Raw genomic sequence first — 24,542 nt, 5'->3', positions numbered from 1 at the left:
CAGGAACACACCTGTAGTCCTCGCCAAACATTTTCCAAATAGTATCCCATTATGTTGGCGCTCACCTAGGTTCTTATTATGCCCCTTTTTGCGCTAGATAATAAAACTGAAGCAGTATTACTCCACCTTATGACTATGTCCTGGAAGATGCATAAGAAACTTCTATTAATTCACCTACCAAGCCTTGTAGACCAAGCTCCTGGAAACATACCAGTCCACTGACCCGAAAACAATGTTCTGGCAGGGTGCTACCCATGGGGACCAATTTTAAGATCCCCCTTTAACTTCTGGTTCTTCCACAATCCCCTCACTCTGACCCTACCTTTCCCTGAACAAATCCTAAAATAAAAAACACTTGTTGATATGTTCACTGAATACTTAAAGTGGTTGTAAACCCTTACAGACAACTTTTTGCTACAGGTAAGCCTATAATAAGGCTTACCTGTAGCTGCCCAGGATATATCCTAAACCTGCACAGTTTAGGAGATATCCCCTGTCCACTGCATGTGCCAATGTCATCGACACATGCGCAGTGGAGCAATGGCACGTATGTGCTGCTGCTTCAGTGAGTGTGCCGTTGCCGGTGGCTCCTGCGGGCATGCACGGGAGTGACATCATCGCGGCTCCAGCCCATCACAGCGCCAGAGCCACGATACCTGAAGTAACCCCCCCCCCCCCCCCCCCGAGTGATGTCGCCAGTCGGTGCTGTGTACAGGCACCGCAGTGAGGGCTTCGATCTAAGGTGAGTATTACATAATGAGCTAGTATGCTATGCATACTAGCTCATTATGCCTTTATCTTGCAGGTGTTAGTTTTTTTTGTTTTGTTTTTTAAGTGGGTTTACAACCACTTTAATGCTGATAATTTAATTAAATTACATTTTCTTAAGATTATATTGAGACAAATCGAATGTTCCTTGTGTCCTGTCAGACTGTCTTTTATTTGTCTACATTATATTTACAAATCCTGCTGGACAGGATGACTTCAAGCACACAGAATACTTGTTAAGTGCTTTGTTTTTCCTGTTATAGTGAACCATTCTAAAAAAAAAAAAAAAAAAAAAAAAAAAAACACATGAAAAACCATTCCTAAATAAAACAAAAAGGTAATAAACAGCACTATAAAATATATAAAAATATATGTTTGCAAAAATTTTAACATGTTCCACAATTTCATTTTCCCCAACAATAGTCCTATACAACTGAGACATTAATAAAGACTGTATGACAACAATTCATACAACCCAGTCTTTGACTGTAGCCCCACAATCCAGATGGAAAAAGATAGCTTGAGTCTATAGAAGATTTCTGAATCCTTCCATTTTCTCTTGGTACAAATGATGAAATGCTTTTGCCAGTGCTCGAAATGGTTGATCATAGTTTTCCAGCTCTTTCTGCAAAGAAATCATATTACATAGAACAATCGCTCAGTTACCGTAATTTTAATTTATTGAAAAAAAAAGAAAAGGAAAAAGGTTTATAAACCATCTCTAGAATGTATTACTGTTCAGGAGCCCCTACAGAACTTTCTACTGTTATCCTTAGCAATGCCACGCTGTATGATGTGGGATAAATTGGGAAGAGTGAAACTCAAAAAGAATACAAAAATAGAAGTGTGTTAGATATTTGCATCTGATATTTCTGAGAATGGCTGCACAGTGTGCCTTTTTAATCCAAATGAAATCAATGGGTTTGTGAAAAACACACTATCAATTCTCCAAAAGCCAAAAGGTCCCCCCGCTCTCTCTTATCATCCATTAATCTTATCAGTAAGGGGTGGAGGTAAAGCATAGAGCTACAACCATCCCTAATGATTGTCCATCCTCTTTTAGAGAAAACTGCTCTAGAAATGGTACATAAAGGAGATAAATTATATGTTCTCAACATGCTTAATTTCTTATCATGGTTTGTGTGGGTGTGTGTATGCATTTGGGTCTTCACCATAGTAAAACATTTTGCTCAAACTTAATCAAAGAGTTAATTTTACCACTCAAAAAGTACTTATATCACTATATAAAGACCTAGTTTCTAGTTTGGGAAAAAAAAATAAGACTTATTCTAAACAAGTGATAGCGCAATTAGCTACTGAAAACTTGATGCTGCCAACACCAGATTAACTGAAAGAAAAAGGGGTGGATTAACAAAACTCTCTTATGTAGAGAAGCAAAAAGGTAGAAGAATAGTTCTCGAGATCGACAGCTGTTTGGTACAGCATGCAGCCAAGAATAGTTTGTCTCGCTTATCTGCTTTATACACAAGATGTAATTACCGCGGATGTCTCAAAATACTCCAATCCGTGGCTCACTGCCCACTCTTCAGCTTGATTCTTCTCCACCACTCTGCGGCCAGTTAGGTCTGTTTTGTTTGCCACCAGAACTCCTAATGAGAAAGAAGAACAGATAAGCGATGGATCTGAACCAATACTACAGGGACAGAAGGCAAAATAAAAAACAGAAAATGGGAACCAGAAAGCAAACAGTGAATAGATGCAAATTTTGAAAAGCATTGAGGGGAAAAAAAAAACAAAAAAAACGACAGGCATCCATATTTCCCTTCATTATTATGATCACTACAAGAGACGGAAAGTGGGCTAGCAGCAAAGTTCAGCAGCCACTGAAGTGGGTCAATGGTTGACGTTCCGCAGAAAGCCACATCTATATTGTCAGGTAAAGCTTTTGTTGTATTCGTAAAGCTACATCTTGTCACTAGCCTTACCTATGGCCTAGTCCCACAGATAAAAAAAAAGTTTGTGTTGGGTCTTTTGAATTACCCCCCATGATAGTGTAGGAAGTTATGTTATTTAGAATAGAATAATAAGAGAGCAGCATACATGTGAGGACATGTCCAATAGTATGGAAATATCAAGACCCTGCCTTGAAAGCTTCACCTGAAGCAGTTCCAGGTATTTCCTAGCAGAGGAGGCTAGTCCTAATGCAAAATTGGACAACAGCATTATATTTCAGTCGAAGCATTCCTTTTGCTTGTTCAAGGAGCAAACATTGCCATTAAAAACAGAGGGTAAGTGGCAGGCATCTCTCACAAATTTGGCTACTGCTGTAGCCAATAAAAATAATAAGGTTTTCAGTGTCATTTGCACAGGCAAGAAAATCAACATGGTTCTAAATCGCTTTGTTTGCTCTGGATCAAGTACTTCACTTGCTTCTTTTAAGTGACAATTTTTTCCCCCCCCAGCTCTTGGGATGCTTTGCATCAGCAAAATACAGCGGATAAAATAGGTATTGAACATATCATAATTTTTCTAGGTAAATATATTTCTAAAGGTGCTACTGACATGAAATTTTCACGTCGGCAACAACCCATAGTTACATAGTTATTCAGGTTGAAAAAAAGACATAAGTACATCTAATTCATCCAAAAAATAAATAAAAAATACAATCCCATATACACAATCCTTCACGCACAGCTGATCCAGAAGAAGGCGACAAACCTTGCCAAACCATGCTCAAATTTGCTACACCAGGGGAAAAATATCCTTCCTGACCCCCGAGAGGCAAACAGGTTTTCCCTGGATCAACTTTACCTATAAAAAAGGTTAGTACCCAGTTATATTATGTACATTTAGGAAAGAATCCAGGCCATTTTTAAAGCAATCTACTAAGCTGGCCAGAATCACCCCTGGAGAGAGTCTATTCCACATTTTCACAGCTCTTACTGTGAAGAAACCTTTCTGTATTTGGAGACAACAACCGCAGCTTGGCATTGCAAGCTATTATTGAGCTTATGATCTACCCAAACCCCCAGATCTTTCTCCACTATGGATCCCCCCAGTTGTACCCCCCCCCCCCCCCAGTATGATGCATGCATATTCTTAGCCCCCAAGGGCATAACTTTACATTTATCAACATTAAACCTCACTTGCTACTTAGTTGCCCAATTAGACAGGGCATTGAGGTTGGCTTGTAAATTGAAGACATCCTGTAAGGACGTTATTCCACTGCATAGCTTGGTGTCTTCTGCAAATACAGAAAATCCACGCAATCCATACAAAGAAATGAAACCGCTAACTCAGGGCTCGACAAACCCCAGGTGCCAGGACACCATGGCGACCAGAAACTGCGTCCTGGCGCCTAGGCTTCTGCCAGTTACTCACTGCTTGCACTCCCATTGCTGTCATGTATGCTGCTAAAGTTTGCCATCTGCCCTGATGCCTAACACTTTATAACTGAGCAGAGGGCCTTGTAGACTGACAGCTGAGTGCCAAGTGCTGGGCGCTCTGTACGATCCTGTGGCCAGCACAAGAAACCTGTAAGCCGTACTGCTTGTCAGACAAAATTATCTATAACCGACAGCTGAAATCAGTACGGCCTGCCCCTCCAAGATGAACTCATTCCCGGGCCAGGGAGCGGTAGCAGTGCGGCATGGGAGCAGAGTACCAACTGTGCACTCTGGGCGATCCTGCACCTGGTACAAGAAGAAGCCTGAAAGCTGTACTACTTTTCAGGCAGAGCCATTTCCACCCCACAGGGTAAAAGTCCATTCTGGCTTGCCTCTCTAAGATTATTTTCCTGGGCCAGGGAGAAAAAGCGTGGCATGGGAGTGGATTGTATTGGATGTAAGGTAGATGAAAGTAGTTGCTATGTTTACTGTTTCATGCAAAAATGCTCAGCTGATGTTTATGGGTGGACACTTTTGCTGCAAAAGACTTCAAGTCATATATAATCTAAAGTTCTGTTTTGTTCTCAGGGAAATCCTGAGCAGACTAAGCAAGATGCTAAAACTGCAGCATGTAGGATTTTTTTAAACATATCATGCCTCTGAAACATAAACCCAAATGGTCTGGATTTTAGGTATAGTTTATGATGTACAAAAAAATGCTTGAGATTGTGAGGGGGGGGGGGGGGGGAGCTGGGCGCAGTTTGGCATGTTCAGCAAATGACCTTTTTCCCCGACACTGCAGCTGAGCCAAAGTTTCTGTCCACGCATTGGCATCCCTGTGCACTCCCCTCTCCCTCTGCACCAGCCAATCTGTGCGCACTGTGGCCCACCCTTCCTCCTTCCCGCCAGTCCCTGCGCCTGACGCTGGAGACAAGCAGGGAGGCAAGCAGAGTCCAGGCAACACGGTATGCCACACACCACAATGAATACATCAAAAATATCAGCCCGAACAAATTCAAGTGTCAAATACCCACACCCTGAGAGCCCCAAAGAGAAACGCATCCTCTGAAACCGCCTAGTGAGAAAGCCGTCCCACCGGCTCCAGTCCCCTTGATGTTCAAATTCTAAATCTGCCATCTCCGTCGTTGAAAATAAAGCCCTGTTAATAAAAAAAAAAAAAAAAAAAAAAGGGTCCTTACTTTCTAGCTGGCTCCTAGATTCAAAGCAAATTTGTCAAACCCTGCGCTAACTGAAATGTATTCAACACTTCGTACAAAATCTTTTGTTAGTAATGATAGCTTCAATATGCCTTCTGTATGGAGAAACTAGTCACATGCATTGCTCAGATGTGATTTTGGCCCATTCTTCCACACAATCTTCAAATCTTGAAGGTTCCGTTGGCCTCTTCAATGAACTCTGATCTTTAGTTCTGTCGGTAGCTAGAATCTAAGAGCGGCACATAGCTACATTTGTTGGGAACGTTAACAGCTATTTTGGCCAAAGCTTTACATGGATAACCAAATAATCTGTTAAAATTTGAAAAGACCAATGTAAATTATACAGTGGGGGAAATAATTATTTGATACCCTGCAGAAATGAAGGGTCTAAAATTTTTATCATAGGTGAATTTTAAGTGCTAGAGACAGAATATCGATAAAAAAAAAAAACGAGAAAATCTGTAAAGAAGAGTGGATCAAAATCCCTCCTGAGATACGTGCAAACCTGGTCACTAATTACAAGAAACATCTTACCTCTGTGCTTGCCAACAAGGGTTTCTCCACCAAGTACTAAGTCATGTTTTGCTTGGAGATCAAAAACTTATTTTACTCACTGAACTGCAACTCAATTTATAACAGTTGTATTGTGGGGTTTTGTCTCTATCATTTAAAATACACCTATAACAAAAATTATAGACCCTTCATTTGTTTTAAGTGGACAAACTTACAAAATCAGCAGGAGATCAAATAATTATTTTCCCCACTGTATATGACGACAAATGTACACATAGCTATAAAATGTAAGGATAAAAGAAAAGAAGAGCATTAACTGATAGGAGTACATATAAACAAGCTATGCAAAATTAAGTTGGCGGTTGTCACTAACCTGGGAGGTGAGGGCTCATGGTTTTGGATTTCACTCTCTGCAGCCATCTTGAACAGTCAGTAAAAGATGCCTCACTGGTTACATCAAACACTAAGCACAAAGCACCAGGCTGGTCCCACTGACAAGGTAAAAGCATATTAAACCATTAATGTACCATCCCTGTAGGCTTTCATTAACAAGCACACTGCCATATTTATGTCCCCAGATAAGTGTTATGAAATAAGGATGGTGCCCTCTAATTGCCAACGATGCCTAGAGAGTACAATACTGGCAGTTGATACAAGGGGTCCTGCGTGTTTTTGCCATATATCCAGTTCTGTAAAATAAAATCTGAAGACCTATCTTGCTGGTGCGTTCCACCCACAGTGAGGACATGCACCATCAGTGAACCTTTAGGTGATGGTTGTTACATTTATTCACTTTTGCTAAAACATGGAGGAATATATAAGTGTGTTGATCTTATATTCATATTTTGTAACACCTTAAATCTTTGATTTAATGATGCACATGTGTCATTGGATTATGCTAGAGATAAAATCAAATGTCCCTTTCAAAAAAATAGATACAAGCATAAGAACTGATTAACAAAGTATATACCGTACATTCATGTGAAAAAGTAAATACACCCTGGAATACACCATGGAAATTGTTGACTTTTTTTTAAACATATTTGAATAGGTGAAGACTTGATCTTTATTCAAACACTACCTACAGAAAAAAAATACCTTTGGGTCTGGTATGAGAATTAAGGGGAAGCCTGAAGCAAAATAAAAAGTAAAAAACAGTTTGGGGGTCCCCATAAATTCCATACCAGGCCCTTCAGGTCTGATATGGAAATTAAGGGGAACCCTGCACCAAATTTAAAATAATGGCAACCTGGCAGGCCGCAGGAAAAGAGGGGGGAGGAGAGAGCACCCCCCCAAACCGTACCAGGCCACATGCCTTCAACATGGAGAGGGTGCTTTGGGGTCAGTCCCCAAAGCACCTTGACCCGACAATTCATTACAGCCGTGATCAGTTTTGAATGACAATTTTTCCTTCAATATTTCCCTAGAAATGTAATTTTGCTGTGGTACTTTTCTAAACACTGGAAAAATATGCTACTTTGCAGGCATACTATAGACACCTCCTAGGCACGATATTTAACCACTGGCTTACTAGGCACTTAAACCCCCCCAATTGGCCCAGACCAATTTTCAGCTTTCAGCGCTGACACACTTTGAATAACAATTGTGCGGTCATACAACACTGTACCCAAATTAAATTTTTATCATTTTTTTTCACACAAATAGAGCTTTCTTTTGGTGGTATTTAATCACAGCTGGGAATTTTTATTTTTTGCTAAACAAAAAAAGATGTAAAATTTTGAAAAATAAAATAAAAAAAATGTTTCATAGTTTGTTACATGATCTGCGCAATAATCAGGCCATAACCATCAAACCATCAGATAAAGGGGGAGCAGTCGTTGTGATAGATACAGGCAAATATATACAAGAGGACCAGAGGCAGCTGGCAAATAATACTTACTACATAAAACTGGATTATGATCCGACCCAGGATTTTACTAAGCAATTAAAAGATCTCATTGCGACAATACCAAGCCACCTACATTCAGAACTCATCAATGCAATTCCAGATAATCCAGAAATTGGAGACTTCTACATGCTGCCCAAGATTCACAAGCCAGGAAATCCAGGCAGACCCATTATAACAGGTATGAATACACTTACCGCACATATCTCAGGCCTTGTAGAAAACATGTTAAAACCTTTAGTCATGAACACTGCGAGTTTCCTACAAGACACCACTGATTTTCTGAACAAGCTTAACAATATACAATTACCACCAAATACACTTCTAGTCACCATGGATGTAGAATCTCTGTACAGTAACATCCCTCACAAGGATGGGTTGACAGCATGTCACAGATTCTTATCATCCTCACCAAACCAGAAATACACTGCTGAGGATGTGACACAGCTCATCGAATTCATTCTTACACACAACTACTTCACTTTCAATAATGACATCTATCTCCAGTGTATGGGTACTGCTATGGGTAGCAAAATGACACCCCAATATGCAAACTTATTTATGGCTGACCTGGAGGACAAATTCCTGAACAGCAGCCAACAAAAGCCATACAGATATTATCACTATATTGATGATATCTTCATGATATGGACTGAAGGTGAAGAAAATCTAAACCAATTCTTCTCATTGATCAACACTTTTCACCCATCTATTAAACTAAAAATGGATTATTCAAACACACGTCAACTTCCTAGACACTACAGTATACATCAGGGATCACAAGCTTCATACAGAAAACCGACTGACCGATGCAGCTATCTTCACAGTTCCAGTTTTCACCCACAACACACTAAACGGGCCATCATACACAGCCAGGCCATCAGATACCACCGAATTTGTTCAGACCCAGAAGACAGAGATAAACATCTCAGAACACTGGCAGACTCCTTCCACAAGAAAGGTTACAAAGAGAAAACCATCAACAACAGCATAAACACAGCCTTGAAAACCCAAAGAGAAAATTTCCTCCAATACACAGAGAAAAAAAACAAATAACCGAGTACCTCTAGTCACCACATACAACCCAGCACCAGAAGGGATCAAAAAGATAATCAAAGATTTACAACCCATTATAACAGAGGATGAAACTCTGAAAGGAATATTCCAACAACCTCCATTATTGGCTTCCAGACAACCAGCCAACCTCAGACACAAACTAATCAGCAGGAAACTTTACTCTGATTATGAAGTCACAAATAATGGAAGCAAACCCTGCAATAAAAAGTGCTGCAAACTATGCAACCAGATCAATCTATCCAAAAGTGTCACACACACACACACACACACACGCACACACACACACACACACAGGACCTTCAATATCATGGGATCTTACAACTGTACCTCCAGTAATGTTGTGTACCTCATCCAATGCAAAAGGTGCAGCAAAGGATCTTATGTTGGTGAAACAGGACAGAAGTTGCAAACGAGGATGAATTTACACAGACATACCATCAAGGAACATAAAGAAGACAGTTTATGCACACCTGTGGGACATCACTTCTCACAACCGGACCACACTATAGAAGACCTCAATGTTTTAGTTCTTAAAGGGAATTTCAGAACTATCCAGGAAAGGAAAACCTTTGAACTAAGAATGATAATTCTTTTTGACACAAAAAATAATGGCCTGAATTTAGATATAGGTTTCCTTACTCATTATACTAAAGTTTTACAACCCCCTCTGTGACTAGCAACCCCCCCCCCCCCCCCCCCCTCCATTCCATAGCTCTCCCTCTGTCTCATCTCCCTAACTCTTCTGTTATCTTTATTGCCATTGATTTGTATGTGTTTTTTTTTTTTTTTTTTTTTTTTTACATTCTGCTTAAAAATGTGTAAACCAGTACTGCTTGGACCTTGAAGAAGGGGACATACCCCGAAAGCTTGTGCTGAAAAATTGTATGTTAGTGCAAATAAAAAAAGTATCACGTCAGTACTTAATTTTCTCTGTCACAATTGCACTAATACGGCCACAATCACATTAAGTATAGTTTGTTATAAAGTTTTGCAAAGAGGTAATTTTTCTCCTTCGTTGATATGTGCTGATGAGGTGGCACTGGTGAGCACTGATGGGCAATGATAGGCACAGTTAAGGTGGGACAGATTTAAGCATTAAAAAGAAAAAAAAAATCACTTCTCCCGAAAAAACGTCAGTTTTTAAAAAACAAAATTGCATTGATACATATCCCCTGGGGCAGCAGGACCCAGGTCCCCAAACACTTTTTATGACAATAACTTGCATATAAGCCTTTAAAATGAGAACTTGATTTTTCATGTTCATGTCCTCTAGACTTTAACAGTGTTCACGTGTTCTGCCAAATTTTTTGCCTGTTCGCAAGTTCTGGTGCAAACTGAACCAGGGGGTGTTCAGCTCATCCCTACTCCCTACATTTACCTCCATCACAAACCCATGAAATCAGAATCAAATGTTCTGATTAGGTTCCAATGGCTAGAAGCTACTCAAAGTGGTTGTAAAGGTAGAAGGTAGATCTAATATCCCAGAAGAGAAGGATCGGGGATCAATGGTTTTGCATGGAGCAGGTAAGAACAACATGTTTTTTATTTAAAAATATAGCATTTGCAGTCACTTTAAGGAGTATGTAGAGGGAACAGTCCTAATTTAGCTCTCAGGTATCTAGGCTCTCTTTGTAATGGATGTGCATGCTGACATCATTTATTGAATAAAAGAGCTCTCTAAGGCCCTCACAAAAGGTTGTGGATGCCTAGGAGTCTGGCAAGGAATTTAACAAGATAATCAAATTATTTGAAAGCAATCATTCCACTGTATGGAAAATAATCCACCAGTGGCGTAGATTTCAAACAACTAATTTGCCAATAAAATTTCACTGGGGTATTTACAGGTAATGCTTGCAATAGTTGATGTCCAATTACATGCATCTACAAATCAGAAATCAATTGAACCAACTTAACTTGCATGGAAGATGTACCAGGAAAAAAAAAAAAAATTTGATTAACCAGTGAATTCCATATTTTGGAGTATAGTGCAGGACACAAAAGTCATAGACAATGTTTTATATGCTGCTACCTTCAAGTGACTCTGTAGGAATTTTATAGCAAGCAAGAAGGAGAAACAGAGGACAGATGGAGGGGACTTGTGTATCGTACTCCAAGATGTGGAGTCTATTGGTAATTCAACATTGGCATTGTTTTAATTGTATAGTACAGGACACAAGATAGTCAACCACAGAGCACAGACCATGGAACACTGAGCAATACACTAAGGGGTGGCCAACAACATAGCAAATAGAGATGGGCCTAACACCTCCCAGTCCGGTTTGCACCAGAACTCTCGGTCATCACAAAAGTTCGCAAAAACTGCAAACCTTATTAAAGTCTATGGGACCCGAATTAAAAATAAAAAAATAAAAAAAATAAATCCTAATAATTTTGAAGGCTTATATACAAGTTATTGACCATAAAAAGGGTACGAGGGCCCAGTTACTGCTCTGGGGGACATGTACCAATGCAAAAAAAAAAAAAAAAATTTAAGTGATTTTAATGATGCTTAAAGTGAAACATTAAAAATGAAAAATTCCTTTAAATACAGTTGTGCTCATAAGTTTACATATCCTGGCAGAATTTATGATTTCTTGGTAATTTTTGGCCTGATAACACGCACACAAGTTGACCCAAAGGGGTTTGAATGGCTATTACAAGGTAACCATCCTCACCTGTGATCTGTTTGCTTGTAATTAATGTGTGTGTGTGTGTGTATAAAAAGTCAATGAGTTTTTGGACTCCTGACAGATCCCTGCATCATTTATCCAGTGCTGCACTGATGTTTCTGGATTCTGAGTCATGAGGAAAGCAAAAGGATCTGTGGGAAAAGGTAGTAGAACTGTATAAAACAGGAAAGGGATATAAAAAGATATCCAGGAAATTGAGAATCAGCAATGTTCAAACTCTAATCAAGAAGTGGAAAAATGAGGGGTTCTGTTGAAACCGAACCATGGTCAGGTAGACCATCTAAAATTTCAGCCACAGCTGTCATGAAAATTGTTTGGGATACAAAGAAAAACCCACAAATAACTTCAGGTGAAATACAGGACTCAGAAAACACGTGGTGTGGCTGTTTCAAGATGCATTAGAAGAAAGCCATTACTATACAAATGCCACAAAGTATCCTGCTTAGAAATGCGTCAAACAGCACAGTGACAAGCCTCAAACCTTCTGGCACAAAGTCATTTGGAGTGAGGAGACCAAAATGTAGCTCTTTTGGCCACAACCATAAACGAAACATTTGGAGAGGAGTCAGCAAGGCCTATGATGAAAGGTACACCATTCCTAATGTGAAACATGGAGGTGGATCACTGATCTTTTGGGGATGTGTGAGCTACAAAAACCACAGGAAATTTGGTCAAAATTGATGGCAAGATGAATGCAGTATGTTATCAAAAAATACTTGAGGAACATTTGCATTCATCAGCCAGGAAGCTGCGCATGGGACATACTTGGACATTCCAACATGACAATTATCCAAAACACAAGGCCAAGTCGACCTGTCATTGGCTACAGCAGAATAAAGTGAAGGTTCTGGAGTGGCCATCTGGTTCTCCTGACCTCAATATCATTGAGCCACTCTGGGGAGATCTCAAACGTGCAGTTCATGCAAGACAGCCCAAGAATTTCCAGGAACTGGAGGCTGTTTGCCAAGTGGAATGGGCAGCTTTACCATCTGAGAAGATAAAGAGCCTCATCCACAAATACCACAAAAGACTTCAAGCTGTCATTGATGTTAAAGGGGCAATACACGGTATTAAGAACTGGGGTATATAAACTTTTGATCAGGGTCCTTTGGTAGTGTCTGTTGCCATTATGATTTAAAAAGAGTAAACACAGTTGAATGATAATAAATGGCTTCAGCCAAACACCAACCACGAGTGAAAGAAAAGTTTTTGTGTTTAAATAATCTTTATTTATGAAAGACAGGGTAATACATTTCAATAAACATTTACCAAAGGTAGTGGCTTCAAATAATACACCAGTCATTTTTTTTTTTTTCACACAAGAGGGTTACGAGAACATAAATGACAGTCAATCACAATAGGACCTGTCTGCTGAGAGTGTGACAAATCTGTCCTCCTAAGAGGAGTTATTGTGCGTGTTAAATTTGTCTGGCTTCCTAGACAATACTTATATTATGGTGTATCGCATGGGGTTAAGTGGTGGGCCAGATGGATGCGTGCGGGGGGGGGGGGGCGCACTTACGCCTCCAACTAACCTCTTACCCTACCACCCCCCATCCGGGACCATCCAAAGCCCAGGTGTCTGCACCATGGTGCCACAAAGGTGCCAGTCCCCCTTACAAGTCGGGGTGTCTCATGGTATCAGACCGCCTAATTCTGTCAGGCTAACCTGCTCACCTATTTCTCACCCATCACCTAGTATTTAACAGATAGGCCACCTGAGGACAGGGAGCTATAACCAGTTGAAACAAAGTAGTAGAAGGTGGTAAAGGGAGAAAAAGAAAGAGAGAATAGAACATAACTGGAACCTCACGTCCAATCCCGCCTCCGCTCCGAGCTCTGCCGGCATCTCAACACATGCTGGAAAGCTAAAAGGAGAGAAAAGAACATCTTGTCCCTGCTCCCCCAATTGGCTAAATAACTTATTGGTGTGCTAGAGCCCTTTCAGCTCTGGGTTCCCATCTGTGAGCCTCAGGGTTGTCCCCTCAGGGATGGTTCCGCCAATTCCAGTAGGGCCACATCTAAGCTGGAAGGCACATGGCCCGAATCCGAGACATATGCAGTCCAGGTCCGCCAAGTTGTGGTGAAGCGGTTATGGACACCCATGCAGGCAACGATCCAATCCTCTGCCTCTCAGATGTCACTCACCCTACGACACCATTCCCCCCTTACTTGGGATTTGTGGGCGCTTCCATTATATGGGAAGTAGCCGCTTAGCTACGTTTAGTAAGTGGGGCAGCACACTTTTCCTTTACTGGCTCACTGGCATAGGGAGGAATGTGTAACAGAAAGTGGACAGAGAGAGGTATGTCTATGCCCATAATTTCTTTGATTTGGGACTTGACGTCTTCCCAGTAAGGTTTGATCACCAGGCAATCCCACCAAATGTGCAGAAGGGTGCCCCTGTGGCCGCAGCCCCTTCAGCACTGGTCTGATGTGGATGGTTATATTCTTGCCAAGTCTGCCGGTACTCGGTACCAGCGTAGCAGTATTTTGTAGTTCATTTCCTGTGGCTTGAAGTGGATTTCGCTAGATCGGGTAAGTTGGTAGAGGGAAGATAGTTGGGTGGGGGTGAAAACTATCCCATTCCCAGGCCCAGATGTATGAGTTCCAAGACCATGTATGGGATCGGTTCCTCTGCTATGAAGAGGCGTTCAAAAGGTGTAAGGGTGGAGATGTCTCGTATGGAGTTCCCTTGTGTTTTAAAAAAATGGTGGAGTTGCCTATAGCCCCAAAACTCTGTAGGCAAACTCCCAGTCCAGTCTCTGAGGGTTTCGAGGGGTATTCATTTTCTGCCCTGCATTAATTTACCACAGCTGGCGCTACCATTATCTACCCAGGGACCGAAAAATGCCACCTGATCTCCAGGCGGGAACCATGGATAACCTCCCAGTGGGGCTAGTGGGGACACAGGGGGTGCCAGTGCCAAGTTGGCGTAGAGTCGGTCCCAGGTTTTCAGAGCCTGTGTCGTCAGCAGAGAAGTAGAGTCAGACAGCCCACTGTGTTCCCAGGCCAGCCACAGAGCATAGGCTAAATTTCTGCACGCCATATATTTCTCTAGGGAGACCCATAGTTTGGATTGAGTGTGGAAGCGCCAGTTAAGTATCCTCTAAAGGACTATAGCCCTATAATACCTTTGGGTATCTGGTAGGCCAAGACCTCCTGTGTCTCTATGGCGGTGCCATAGTCTAAGTGCAATTCTTGGTCTCTTATTGCAGATGAAGGTTATCAGACTGGATAATTGGGCAAAAAAGCTCCTAGGTAGGGACACAGGCACCATCTGCATATAAAGCAATACTCCTGGGAGAATATTACATTTTGATAATGTTGAGTCTTCCTATCCAAGTCAAAGCTGTCTTAGTCCACAGGGCCAGATCTTTTTTTTTTATAGTTGTCAGTAGGGGGGGGGGGGGAAGTTAGTGGTATATAGGGTGTCAAACTTGTCAGTCAGCCGTATACTTAAGTATTTCTGGGACGATTTAGCGCAAGTGATTGGGAAGGCAGTCTGTAACCTGTCAGTCAGGGAGGGCGGCAATTGGTTATGAAGTTAGAGAATGCCCCAAAGTGTTGGAGTTCCCGCATCAGATTAGGCAGGGAGATCAGGGGTTCCGTTAGGTGGAAAAGCACGTCGTCGGCATATCCCGAGAGCTTGTGCTCCGTGTGACCCACCGTAAGTCCTTTAAAGTGGCGAAAGAGGGCATCCCTGTCTTGTGCTATTTCTGATCGGGAATCTCGGGGAGAGGAAGCCGTTGACCTTGTCCTGAGCACTCGGGTCCGAATACAGAGGCATGATCCAGATAAGCATGTGTGAAAGTAAGCACAGCACTTAAATAAGTCCAGTCCACCTGATCAAAGGCTTTCATCGCATCAGTGGGCAGGATCAGGTAGGGGGGGGGGGATTCAGGGGAGGAACGCACCCAGTGGATAAGGTGGATTGCCCTGATAGAGTTGTCTCCAGCCTCTTGGCCTGTGATAAACCCTGTCTGATCTGGGTGGACAATTAGTGGGATAAGGTGTTTTAGTCTGGTCGCAGGGATCTTAGCTAGTATTTTTATGTCCACATTAAGAAGGGATATGGGTCTGTAACTTTGGGGCACAATGGGTCTTTCCCCTCTGGGGATTACTGAAATATGGGCCAATATGGCCTCACTAGGGATTGCATTGTTGTCTGCTTTAGAATTAAAATTAGCTGCACATCGACTCTGACAATAGGGGTAGGAATAGTTCATACTATGCCTAGGTGAACCCGTCAGGGCCTGGGCTCGTCCCGTTAGGCAAAGATTTCACCGTGGACTCCAGCTCGGTGGTGGTGATGGGGGCTTCCAGTGTGGCGCGCTGCTCGTCTGTCAGCAGGGGTAGGCCAGAAGCAGTCAGACAAGTTTGGATGTCCTTCAGTCTCGCAGCCTGGGTCCCTGGGGTCTGTGTGCAGCTCAGGTTATAAAGGGTGGCATAGTAGTCCTGGGAGCCCAGAGGCCATTTGGGAGGACCTGACCGTGAATTAATCTGAGGAGAGGAGCAGCTTGTGTACATAAATGAGCGTGCGCTTCTTCCTAAGAGCTCTAGCCAACATACGGCCACAGTTGTCTGCGTGCCTGTCGGTCCAGTAATCCTGCAAATAATTCTCTTAATTCCGTCAGTGTTCTCAGAGCCTCTGGGTCACCGCCCTGCTTATGTTAAAGTTCCGCCTGCTGGAGTGCCTGAAGTACCCTGTTATAGTCTGCTTGTCAAACTTTCTTAAGTCTGGATCCCTGAGAGATCAGTTCGCCTCTCACCACTACCTTGTGGCCCTCCCAAATAATCCCCTTGCTTATCCCTTCCGTGTTGTTTTCTTTGAATTAGTGGGGCAGAACCCCTGTGACCCCGGGGACCACTGCCGCATGGTCCAACAGGGAATAATTTAGGCGCCACAATCAGGCCTTATGGGTGCCCTGCGGCAAGATTAGTTTTTGTGTTATCATTCATATTTTCTGAAAAATGGCCAAGAACTCAAATTCTTCCATGGGAATGGAAACTTATGAGCACAACTGCATAGTGCCTGAGGGGTTCACTTAGTCTGTAAAGTGGTGCATCTGTACCGTGTATAGAACCTGCTGCAGCAAAACTGACATTTATAAAAGGAAAAAAAAATGTAATTTAAATAAATTTTCGATGCAAGCTCTCTTTATTTGGGCAAGCTGGAATTTAAATGCTGGACATATGGGTGTCAGGGAGTGTATTTTTTTTCTTCAATGCAGCAGCTGAGGAAGACAAGTTTGCCTGCTATACTCCACAACTTAGTGGTGTGCTGCTGGCAGACGTATTGCAAGGACCTGGGACATCCTTTGCTATACCATCATCCCTGTCAGTGGAGGCTGCTGAGAGTTCATGAGATATAGCGGGAGTAGACATGAAAGATGAGGAGTGAGGAGGAGAAGAATTGTGTCCCTTGTGTGTGGCTTTCAGGTGCTCTTGCCAACGGATGGAGTGATGGGAGGTCCAGCATGTGGTACCCAAGTGGCTGGTGCTTGATCTGCTTGCGGAAGAGATTGCAAATTCCAACAGTGCGATCGGCTGCACATGTGCTAAAAAAGCCCACACAGCTGAGCTGTGGGAAGTGGGCTGGGAGCTAACAGCTCCACAATCTGATGGGATAGGGTGACTGCTCTCTACTCTTCCATGCTGGCTGCCTCTGGAGGACTTCCTGCCTCGTTGGGGTTATGCCTCCCCCTCACTTTCCCCCTCTGCTCTATCCAGTACCCAAGTCACGTCAGTGACCTCATCATCATCATCCACTCCATCATCATCACTGGAGCCAACTTGGCAATACACTGGGGCAGGGGGAACAGGACTGCCAATTTGTTTTTTATAAGTGTTCTCCCCTCTCTGTAGTCTCATGTTACTCCTTTCCTCTACTTCAGAATCAACATCTGAATCAAGTAATGTCTGCGCATCCTCAAAAAGCAAGTGGTTGACGCTGTGTTCAAATAATTCAGCCGACTCATCCATGCATGATGCTGGGGCTATGTCAGGAGTAGCTGTGGACAAGGAGGCAGAATAAGCTGCTCTGGCAGCTGCAGTGGACTGTGCACTAGGGTCAGTTTGGGTCATAGAGGATGAAGATGATTTAGTAAGCCAGTCCACCCCCTCCTCTACATGCTGTGGCTGGGTAGCACGGGAAACATCACCAAAACAGAGACAAATGTGCCCTGCCTGAGGACAGACCATGTTCACCTTTGCCTCTGTACATAGACGCTGCTGGCTCCCTCATAGTGGCACGGAAATGCCTACCTCTCCTTGTTGGCATCCCAGACATAATGGGGGGGGGGGGGGGGGGGCTTGTTACCCAAATTTAATAGAAACTGGGAAAAGTGCGACTGGACACATGCTGAGAGAAATGTAAAAACTATTAAAAAAAATATGAAAACATAAAGGGGGAACCTTTTCGCCAACTCTAATAGCAAACAGATCCACAAAAGAAAGGGTCAACAGACCTTAAACACTCAGAGGACAGCTTGAAGCACCTTGCGACCAAACCATCAGCAGAGGCCTGAACATCTACCCAGTAAAACTTTTAAAAAGTATGAACAGAAGACCAGGTGGCAGATTTGCAAATCTGCAAAACATAGACTTGATGCTGAAAAACCCAAGAAACATCCACAGATCTGGTGGAATAAGCCCTAATAGGAAAGAGAGGAACCTGTTTCCTGAGGGCGTAAACCCTGGAAATGAGTTGCCTGAGTCACCTAGCAATGGTGGAAGAGGAAGCTAAATTCTCCTTTCTGGGGAGGGCATAAAGGGATTATGTTTTTTTGAAAAAAAGATATTGCACGTAGATAGGCCCTAACCCCTCTGACCACATCCAGGTATTAGAGTGAGATCTCCTTGGTGCGTTTCAGAGCAGAACATTGGAAAGGGAGGAAAATATCCTCATTGAGATGAAAGGAAGGGATAACTTTGGGCTGCAAGGAAGGTCTGGGTCTTAGGACAACCTTGCTTTATATAAGTCAAGAAAGGCCTCCTTGCAAGAAAGAGCCACCAACTTGGAGGCACACCTTGAGAGAAATAATGGCCACCAGAAAGGCCACCTTACCCTTGAGATCCGTCAATGGGATATCCCACATGAGTTCAAAGGTACTATAAAATGTCTAAATGGGATAAAGCTATGTGGAGCTTTTCTTTACATGATTAATTACCCATGGAGTGATTTGCAACCCTTGGTATTCGGATGACATGCCTTTGACTTTCCAAGGCTTGTGATATACTCGATGGCGAGTTTTAACCCCTAGGGGAGTGACTCACGCGGTGTGGGTCTTGGTGTATGGTGCACGCTTATTAACATCAACTAAGACTACCACCTAATATCAGAATTTTTATCACCAACTGTTGCTTATAAGATTAAATACATATGAATGCCGGTCATGCTTTAACGACTGACAGGAGTGCACAAGATTATGCTTTTGGACTATCCTTTTTACTATAAGTTTATGCATTTATGTGAATTTTATAGCGGCTGCTTTTTATGCATCATTGAGTTGATTGACATCATTCACGTGATTGTTGTATTTTTTTGATTAACTTTATTAGTCACATAGCGCTGAGTAGCGTGAGTAGGCCTAAAAATTACCCTAAGGCCGCGTACACACGGGCGGACTGTTCGCCCAACCTTGTCCGCTGAACAGTGTTTGGGCGGACAGTCCGCTCGTGTGTAGGCTTTCAGCGGACAGTTTCAGCGGACAGTTGGACGGACAAAGTCTTTCGGAAATTCCGAAAAACTGTCCGCTGAAACTGTGTTTGAGCGAACAGTCCGCCCGTGTGTGGGCTTGTCCGCTGTACTTTCGAAATGAGCGGACTGTTCCCGCTCGGAAAGTCCGCCCATTTCGAGCACGTGTACAGGTAGGCGGGGCCCGCGAAGGAGACGTCGCGGGCTCCGCCGCCTGGAATGGGCTTAAAGGGGAACCCCAACGCCGAAAAAAATCGGCGTGGGGGTTCCCCCCAAGTCCACACCAGACCCTTGTCCGAGCACGCTACCCGGCCGGCCAGGAAAGGGGGGCGAGCGAGCGCGCCCCCCCTCCTGAGCCGTACCAGGCCGCGTGCCCTCAACATGGGGGGTGCCTTGGGGAAGGGGGGGCCGCGCGGCCCCCCCACCCCAAAGCACCTTGTCCCCATGTTGATGAGGACAAGGGCCTCTTCCCGACAACCCTGGCCGTTGGTTGTCGGGGTCTGCGGGCGGGGGGCTTATCGGAATCCGGGAGCCCCCTTTAAGAAGGGGGCCCCCGGATACCGGCCCCCCACCCTATGTGAATGAGTATGGGGTACAATGTACCCCTACCCATTCACCTGTGAAATAAAAGTACAAAAAAAAACACAACACATGGAAAAAGTATTTTATTGCACAGCTCCGGGGGTCTTCCGTCTTCGGGGGTCTTCTCGCCGGACTCCTCCGCTATGTGTGTGTAGCTCTTTTACTAGCGGAGGAGTCCGGCTTTCTTCCTCCCCACCGCCGGCCTCTTCTCCCGACTTCGGGGGTCTTGTCCCCCTCTTCGGTTCTTCTGCCGGGCCACCGCGCCTGGTCCGGTGGCCCGGTCTTCTGTCGCCGTCTTCCGTTCTTCTGTCGCCGCCTTCGGTTCTTCTGCCGGGCCACCGCGCCTTCTTGTAGCTCTTTTACAGGCGGTGGCCCGGTCTTCTGTCGCCGCCGCCGCCTTCCGTTCTTGTTCTTCTTCTTGTTCTTCTTCTTGTTCTCCTGGAGATGTTGACTCGACGAGCTCTCCGGCCGGAATGCCAGGGACACGCTCCGCTGCCACTTATATAGTGACAATGGGGCGGTGTCACATGGTATATGTCACATGGGTTGGTCACATGGGTTGATGTCACATGGGGACTATGACATCGTAAGGGGGCGGGGTCACCATGTGACCAACCCATGTGACATATACCATGTGACACCGCCCCATTGTCACTATATAAGTGGCAGCCGAGCGTGTCCCTGGCATTCCGGCCGGAGAGCTCGTCGAGTCAACATCTCCAGGAGAAGAAGAAGAAGAACAAGAAGAAGAACAAGAACGGAAGGCGGCGGCGGCGGCGACAGAAGACCGGGCCACCGCCTGTAAAAGAGCTACAAGAAGGCGCGGTGGCCCGGCAGAAGAACCGAAGGCGGCGACAGAAGAACGGAAGACGGCGACAGAAGACCGGGCCACCGGACCAGGCGCGGTGGCCCGGCAGAAGAACCGAAGAGGGGGACAAGACCCCCGAAGTCGGGAGAAGAGGCCGGCGGCGGGGAGGAAGAAAGCCGGACTCCTCCGCTAGTAAAAGAGCTACACACACATAGCGGAGGAGTCCGGCGAGAAGACCCCCGAAGACGGAAGACCCCCGGAGCTGTGCAATAAAATATTTTTTCCATGTGTTGTGTTTTTTTTTGTACTTTTATTTCACAGGTGAATGGGTAGGGGTACATTGTACCCCATACTCATTCACATAGGGTGGGGGGCCGGTATCCGGGGGCCCCCTTCTTAAAGGGGGCTCCCGGATTCCGATAAGCCCCCCGCCCGCAGACCCCGACAACCAACGGCCAGGGTTGTCGGGAAGAGGCCCTTGTCCTCATCAACATGGGGACAAGGTGCTTTGGGGTGGGGGGGCCGCGCGGCCCCCCCTTCCCCAAGGCACCCCCCATGTTGAGGGCACGCGGCCTGGTACGGCTCAGGAGGGGGGGCGCGCTCGCTCGCCCCCCTTTCCTGGCCGGCCGGGTAGCGTGCTCGGACAAGGGTCTGGTGTGGACTTGGGGGGAACCCCCACGCCGATTTTTTTCGGCGTTGGGGTTCCCCTTTAAGCCCATTCCAGGCGGCGGAGCCCGCGACGTCTCCTTCGCGGGCCCCGCCTACCTGTACACGCGCTCGAAATGGGCGGATTTGCCTCCTCCTTACGTGGGCGAGTCCGTTCATTTCAAAAGTTGAGCGAACTGTTTGCCCAACCTTGTTCGTCAAACAGTCCGCTCGTGTGTGGGCAAGTCCGCTCATGCAAATTTTGAGCGGACTGTTTGCCGAAACTGTTTGACGAACAAGGTTGGGCAAACAGTCCGCGCGTGTGTACGCGGCCTTAGATTAGTTGAGGGAGAATATTCACTGAAGGGAATGCATATACCAGTCTGAACTGAGAACAAGAGATCACCAGGGCATCCACTGCGAAAGCCAAAGGATCCCTGGGCCTGACCAAAAACTTGTTGAATCTGAAGACCATGATGTCCACATATTTGGTGTTTCCCATCAGGAAGATCTTGGGGTGGAAGGTCCACTCCTCTGAGACCAGACTTTGCTGGCTCAGGAAGTTAGCATGTAAATTTTCCACTCCCAGTATGTAAATAGCAGAGAGTGTTGGAATATGGCTTGACACCTAGGAGATAATCAGGCTAGCTTTGTTCTTGGCTGCCTAACTTCTGGTGGTTTATGCAGGCCACAGCTGTGGTGTTGTCTGACTGCACCCTAATGGGTGACTGTGTAGGAGAGGGGTCCAGGGTGGGAGGAGTCAGTCTTATGGCTCTCAGTTCCAAAATGTTGATAGGAAGATTTGGCTTCTGTGGGGACCATATTACCTGGTCTGATAATGGGAATCTAACTCAATTGTGTAGAGCTTGTTAGTGAGCTCACGCCAATCAGGAAGTGCATTTTCAGGTCTTGATGGCTCACTTTTATTTATTTTTTTAATAAAACAAATAAAAACATCATAAAAAAACATGTTTTTAAATAAAACAAAAGTTCCTTACATCAGGTTGTCCCACACAGGGGTTTTCACCATCAGTGCACAGGCTTACTCCTGCTTAGGCTTCGGTTCCAGGCCTCTGGTAGGGTTCCACAGAACATCTTGCACAACCCCTCAGTGTTCATGCACCTATCTCACAGCCCCTAGGACTCTCCCATTCCTCTAGGTTCTCTCAGTCCTCTAGAATTGCTCAGCCATTTCGACTCTCCCAATCTTTTAGACAAGGAACCTCTTGACTCCAGCATGGAGTACTGTCTCCTGAGGGGAGCACACCAGTCTCCTAATGGGAGTTCTGAGCTATGCCCAAGCCTATGATTATAAAGGCTGTGTGCACACTTAGGCTGCTGGTCCCCAGTAAGACCTGGATGTTCGGTTGGAGGCTTCTTCCCTCCAAAAGTTCTTTGAGGCCACAAAATGCTGGAAACCAAATTTGAGAATTACAAAATTTTGAGTGCTCCAGTTTTAGTAAATCTTCCCCAATGTGTTGAAAGCACATGACAAAAAAAAAAACTTTGAACAGGGGCCCTAATAGCAGTGCTTGTATGTACAAATATGACAAAAAAGAAAAAAAAGAAAAGAGAATAGAAAGTTGGAAAGCCACTTGTAAGCTTATTTATTGCAGTAAGCATAGTCGGTACCTCTTTCATGCAACCTCTTCTTATTTAGACCATAGTTATGTTATTAATGGTCCAGCTTATTACATAACTATTCTTTTCATGAAGCAATCAAATTTCTCAATCCTATGAAACTTTAGAGAAGAGGCTCAAACCAGGTAATTAGGAACTGAGATCTGCGACATTGTTTCTTCTTGTGTTCACATCACCTGTGATCCCACACATCAATCACATAACTACCATCCCGATGTTCCGAAGATCCAGGCTGTGATGTTCAGAGGGAAGGGGGCAGTGTGTACAGAGAGGAGGAACAGTATATGCAATGGGTGAATTTATTATGGGATAATTCCCAGGTGGTGTTGATGTGTGATTTCTAATCAGACCATTAGGCCACACCTAATATTCATCAAAATGTGACCACACCCTTTTTTCAGCAGCACACTACGTGCACCACAGTTCAGGTTCTCCCTGAAGTGGGAGATATGCAAAAGTTGCTCTAGATCAGGGGTGCTCAACCTGTGGCTCTCCAGCTGTTGCGGAACTACAAGTCCCATGAGGCATGGCAAGGCTGAAAAGTACATGTATGACTCCCAAAAGCAGAGGCATGATGGGACTTGTAGTTTCACAACAGCTGGAGAGCCACAGGTTGAGCATCCCTGCTCTAGATCCTACACGTACAATACTATCTACTACTAAGACTAATTTTTGTCATCCATCTTTCATTTTTATTAACGATGAAAAGGAGAAAAAAAAAAAAAAACACTTACCAACACTTCTGTCATCTCAAAAAACATTGCCTTTCCAGGAGAGTCACACAGAAAGAGTTCCTAGAAGTAAGACAAAAGAATAGTATACTTGGTTATGTAAAATAACCTTATTTGCCATTTTATAGCCTTGCAGAGCATTAACTAAGCATTGTAAACATCCATGACACATTTGCCCATACTGCAACAGATTTTGGACCTGACAGACACTCCTACAGTAGTTTGGACATTCACTACATACAGTAGGGTCTTCTACCAGAGGGGTAGGAGGAACTTCCCTCTGCAGACAGGAACAAAAGAGCATTGCTTGTGCTCGTTCCTCCACCACTCAAACTGCCGCTTTTTATTTTTGTCAATGAATATTAGGCAGGTTCAGATTGGCTGATGTGGAGATTGTGACACCATTTGATCCTCCTTTCCACCTCTCCCAATCTGAGTCTGCCTAATATTCATTGACAAATTACAAGGCGGCTTCTGAATGATGGAGCAGAAAAAGTTGCTCCTACCCCTCCGGAAGACGACACTGCTTACTGTATGTAGCAAATGATGCTGCAGTGGATTGCGACATACCCAGCGGCCATACAGTTATGACATGTATAGGACTGGTTTAACCAAGAAGGCCCACAGTAAGTCTGATAAAAATACTGTAACAGCTGACTTTTATTAAAACGGACACTAATCTGTCCAGGGGTCCAGCGCCATGTTCACCCTAAACTTCTTCAGGTCCCCAGCTGTCAGGAAAGGGTTCACCTGCTGGTAGCACTGTGGCTCCCAGATCTACAGGGTGCAGTTCCGGTGTCCACCAGTGGGTGTCTGTCATGGTTATGCATTAGAGTTGTTCTCCTTACCTGTCTGCATGTGTTCATTTCTAGAGACCAGCCGAGCTTCACCTGACTGCTTTTATTTCCTTCCTCTGGA

The 24,542-nt window shown here is 44.4% G+C and overlaps 1 protein-coding gene across 1 annotated transcript in view; it reads right to left on the bottom strand.

Annotated features, from left to right (window-relative positions):
* Positions 1–912: 912 nt before the first annotated feature.
* Positions 913–24,542, bottom strand: part of IFT27 (intraflagellar transport 27) — a 112,023-nt gene continuing 88,393 nt past the window's right edge. The window contains exons 4-7 of the mRNA XM_077452261.1: positions 23,628–23,687; positions 6,219–6,336; positions 2,269–2,378; positions 913–1,393 (exon numbers count right to left, since the gene is read on the bottom strand). Coding sequence (XP_077308387.1) covers positions 1,295–1,393; positions 2,269–2,378; positions 6,219–6,336; positions 23,628–23,687 — 387 coding nt within the window. The 3' untranslated portion in view covers positions 913–1,294. The remainder of the gene's footprint in view (positions 1,394–2,268; positions 2,379–6,218; positions 6,337–23,627; positions 23,688–24,542) is intronic.

Source organism: Lithobates pipiens, unplaced genomic scaffold, assembly GCF_037356315.1.
Source record: "Lithobates pipiens isolate NorthernLeopardFrog02 unplaced genomic scaffold, aLitPip1_a1.2 Scaffold_23, whole genome shotgun sequence".
Taxonomy (NCBI): domain Eukaryota; kingdom Metazoa; phylum Chordata; class Amphibia; order Anura; family Ranidae; genus Lithobates; species Lithobates pipiens.
The sequence above is the reverse complement of the archived record's forward strand: the minus strand, read 5'-3'. Positions and strand labels throughout refer to the sequence as shown.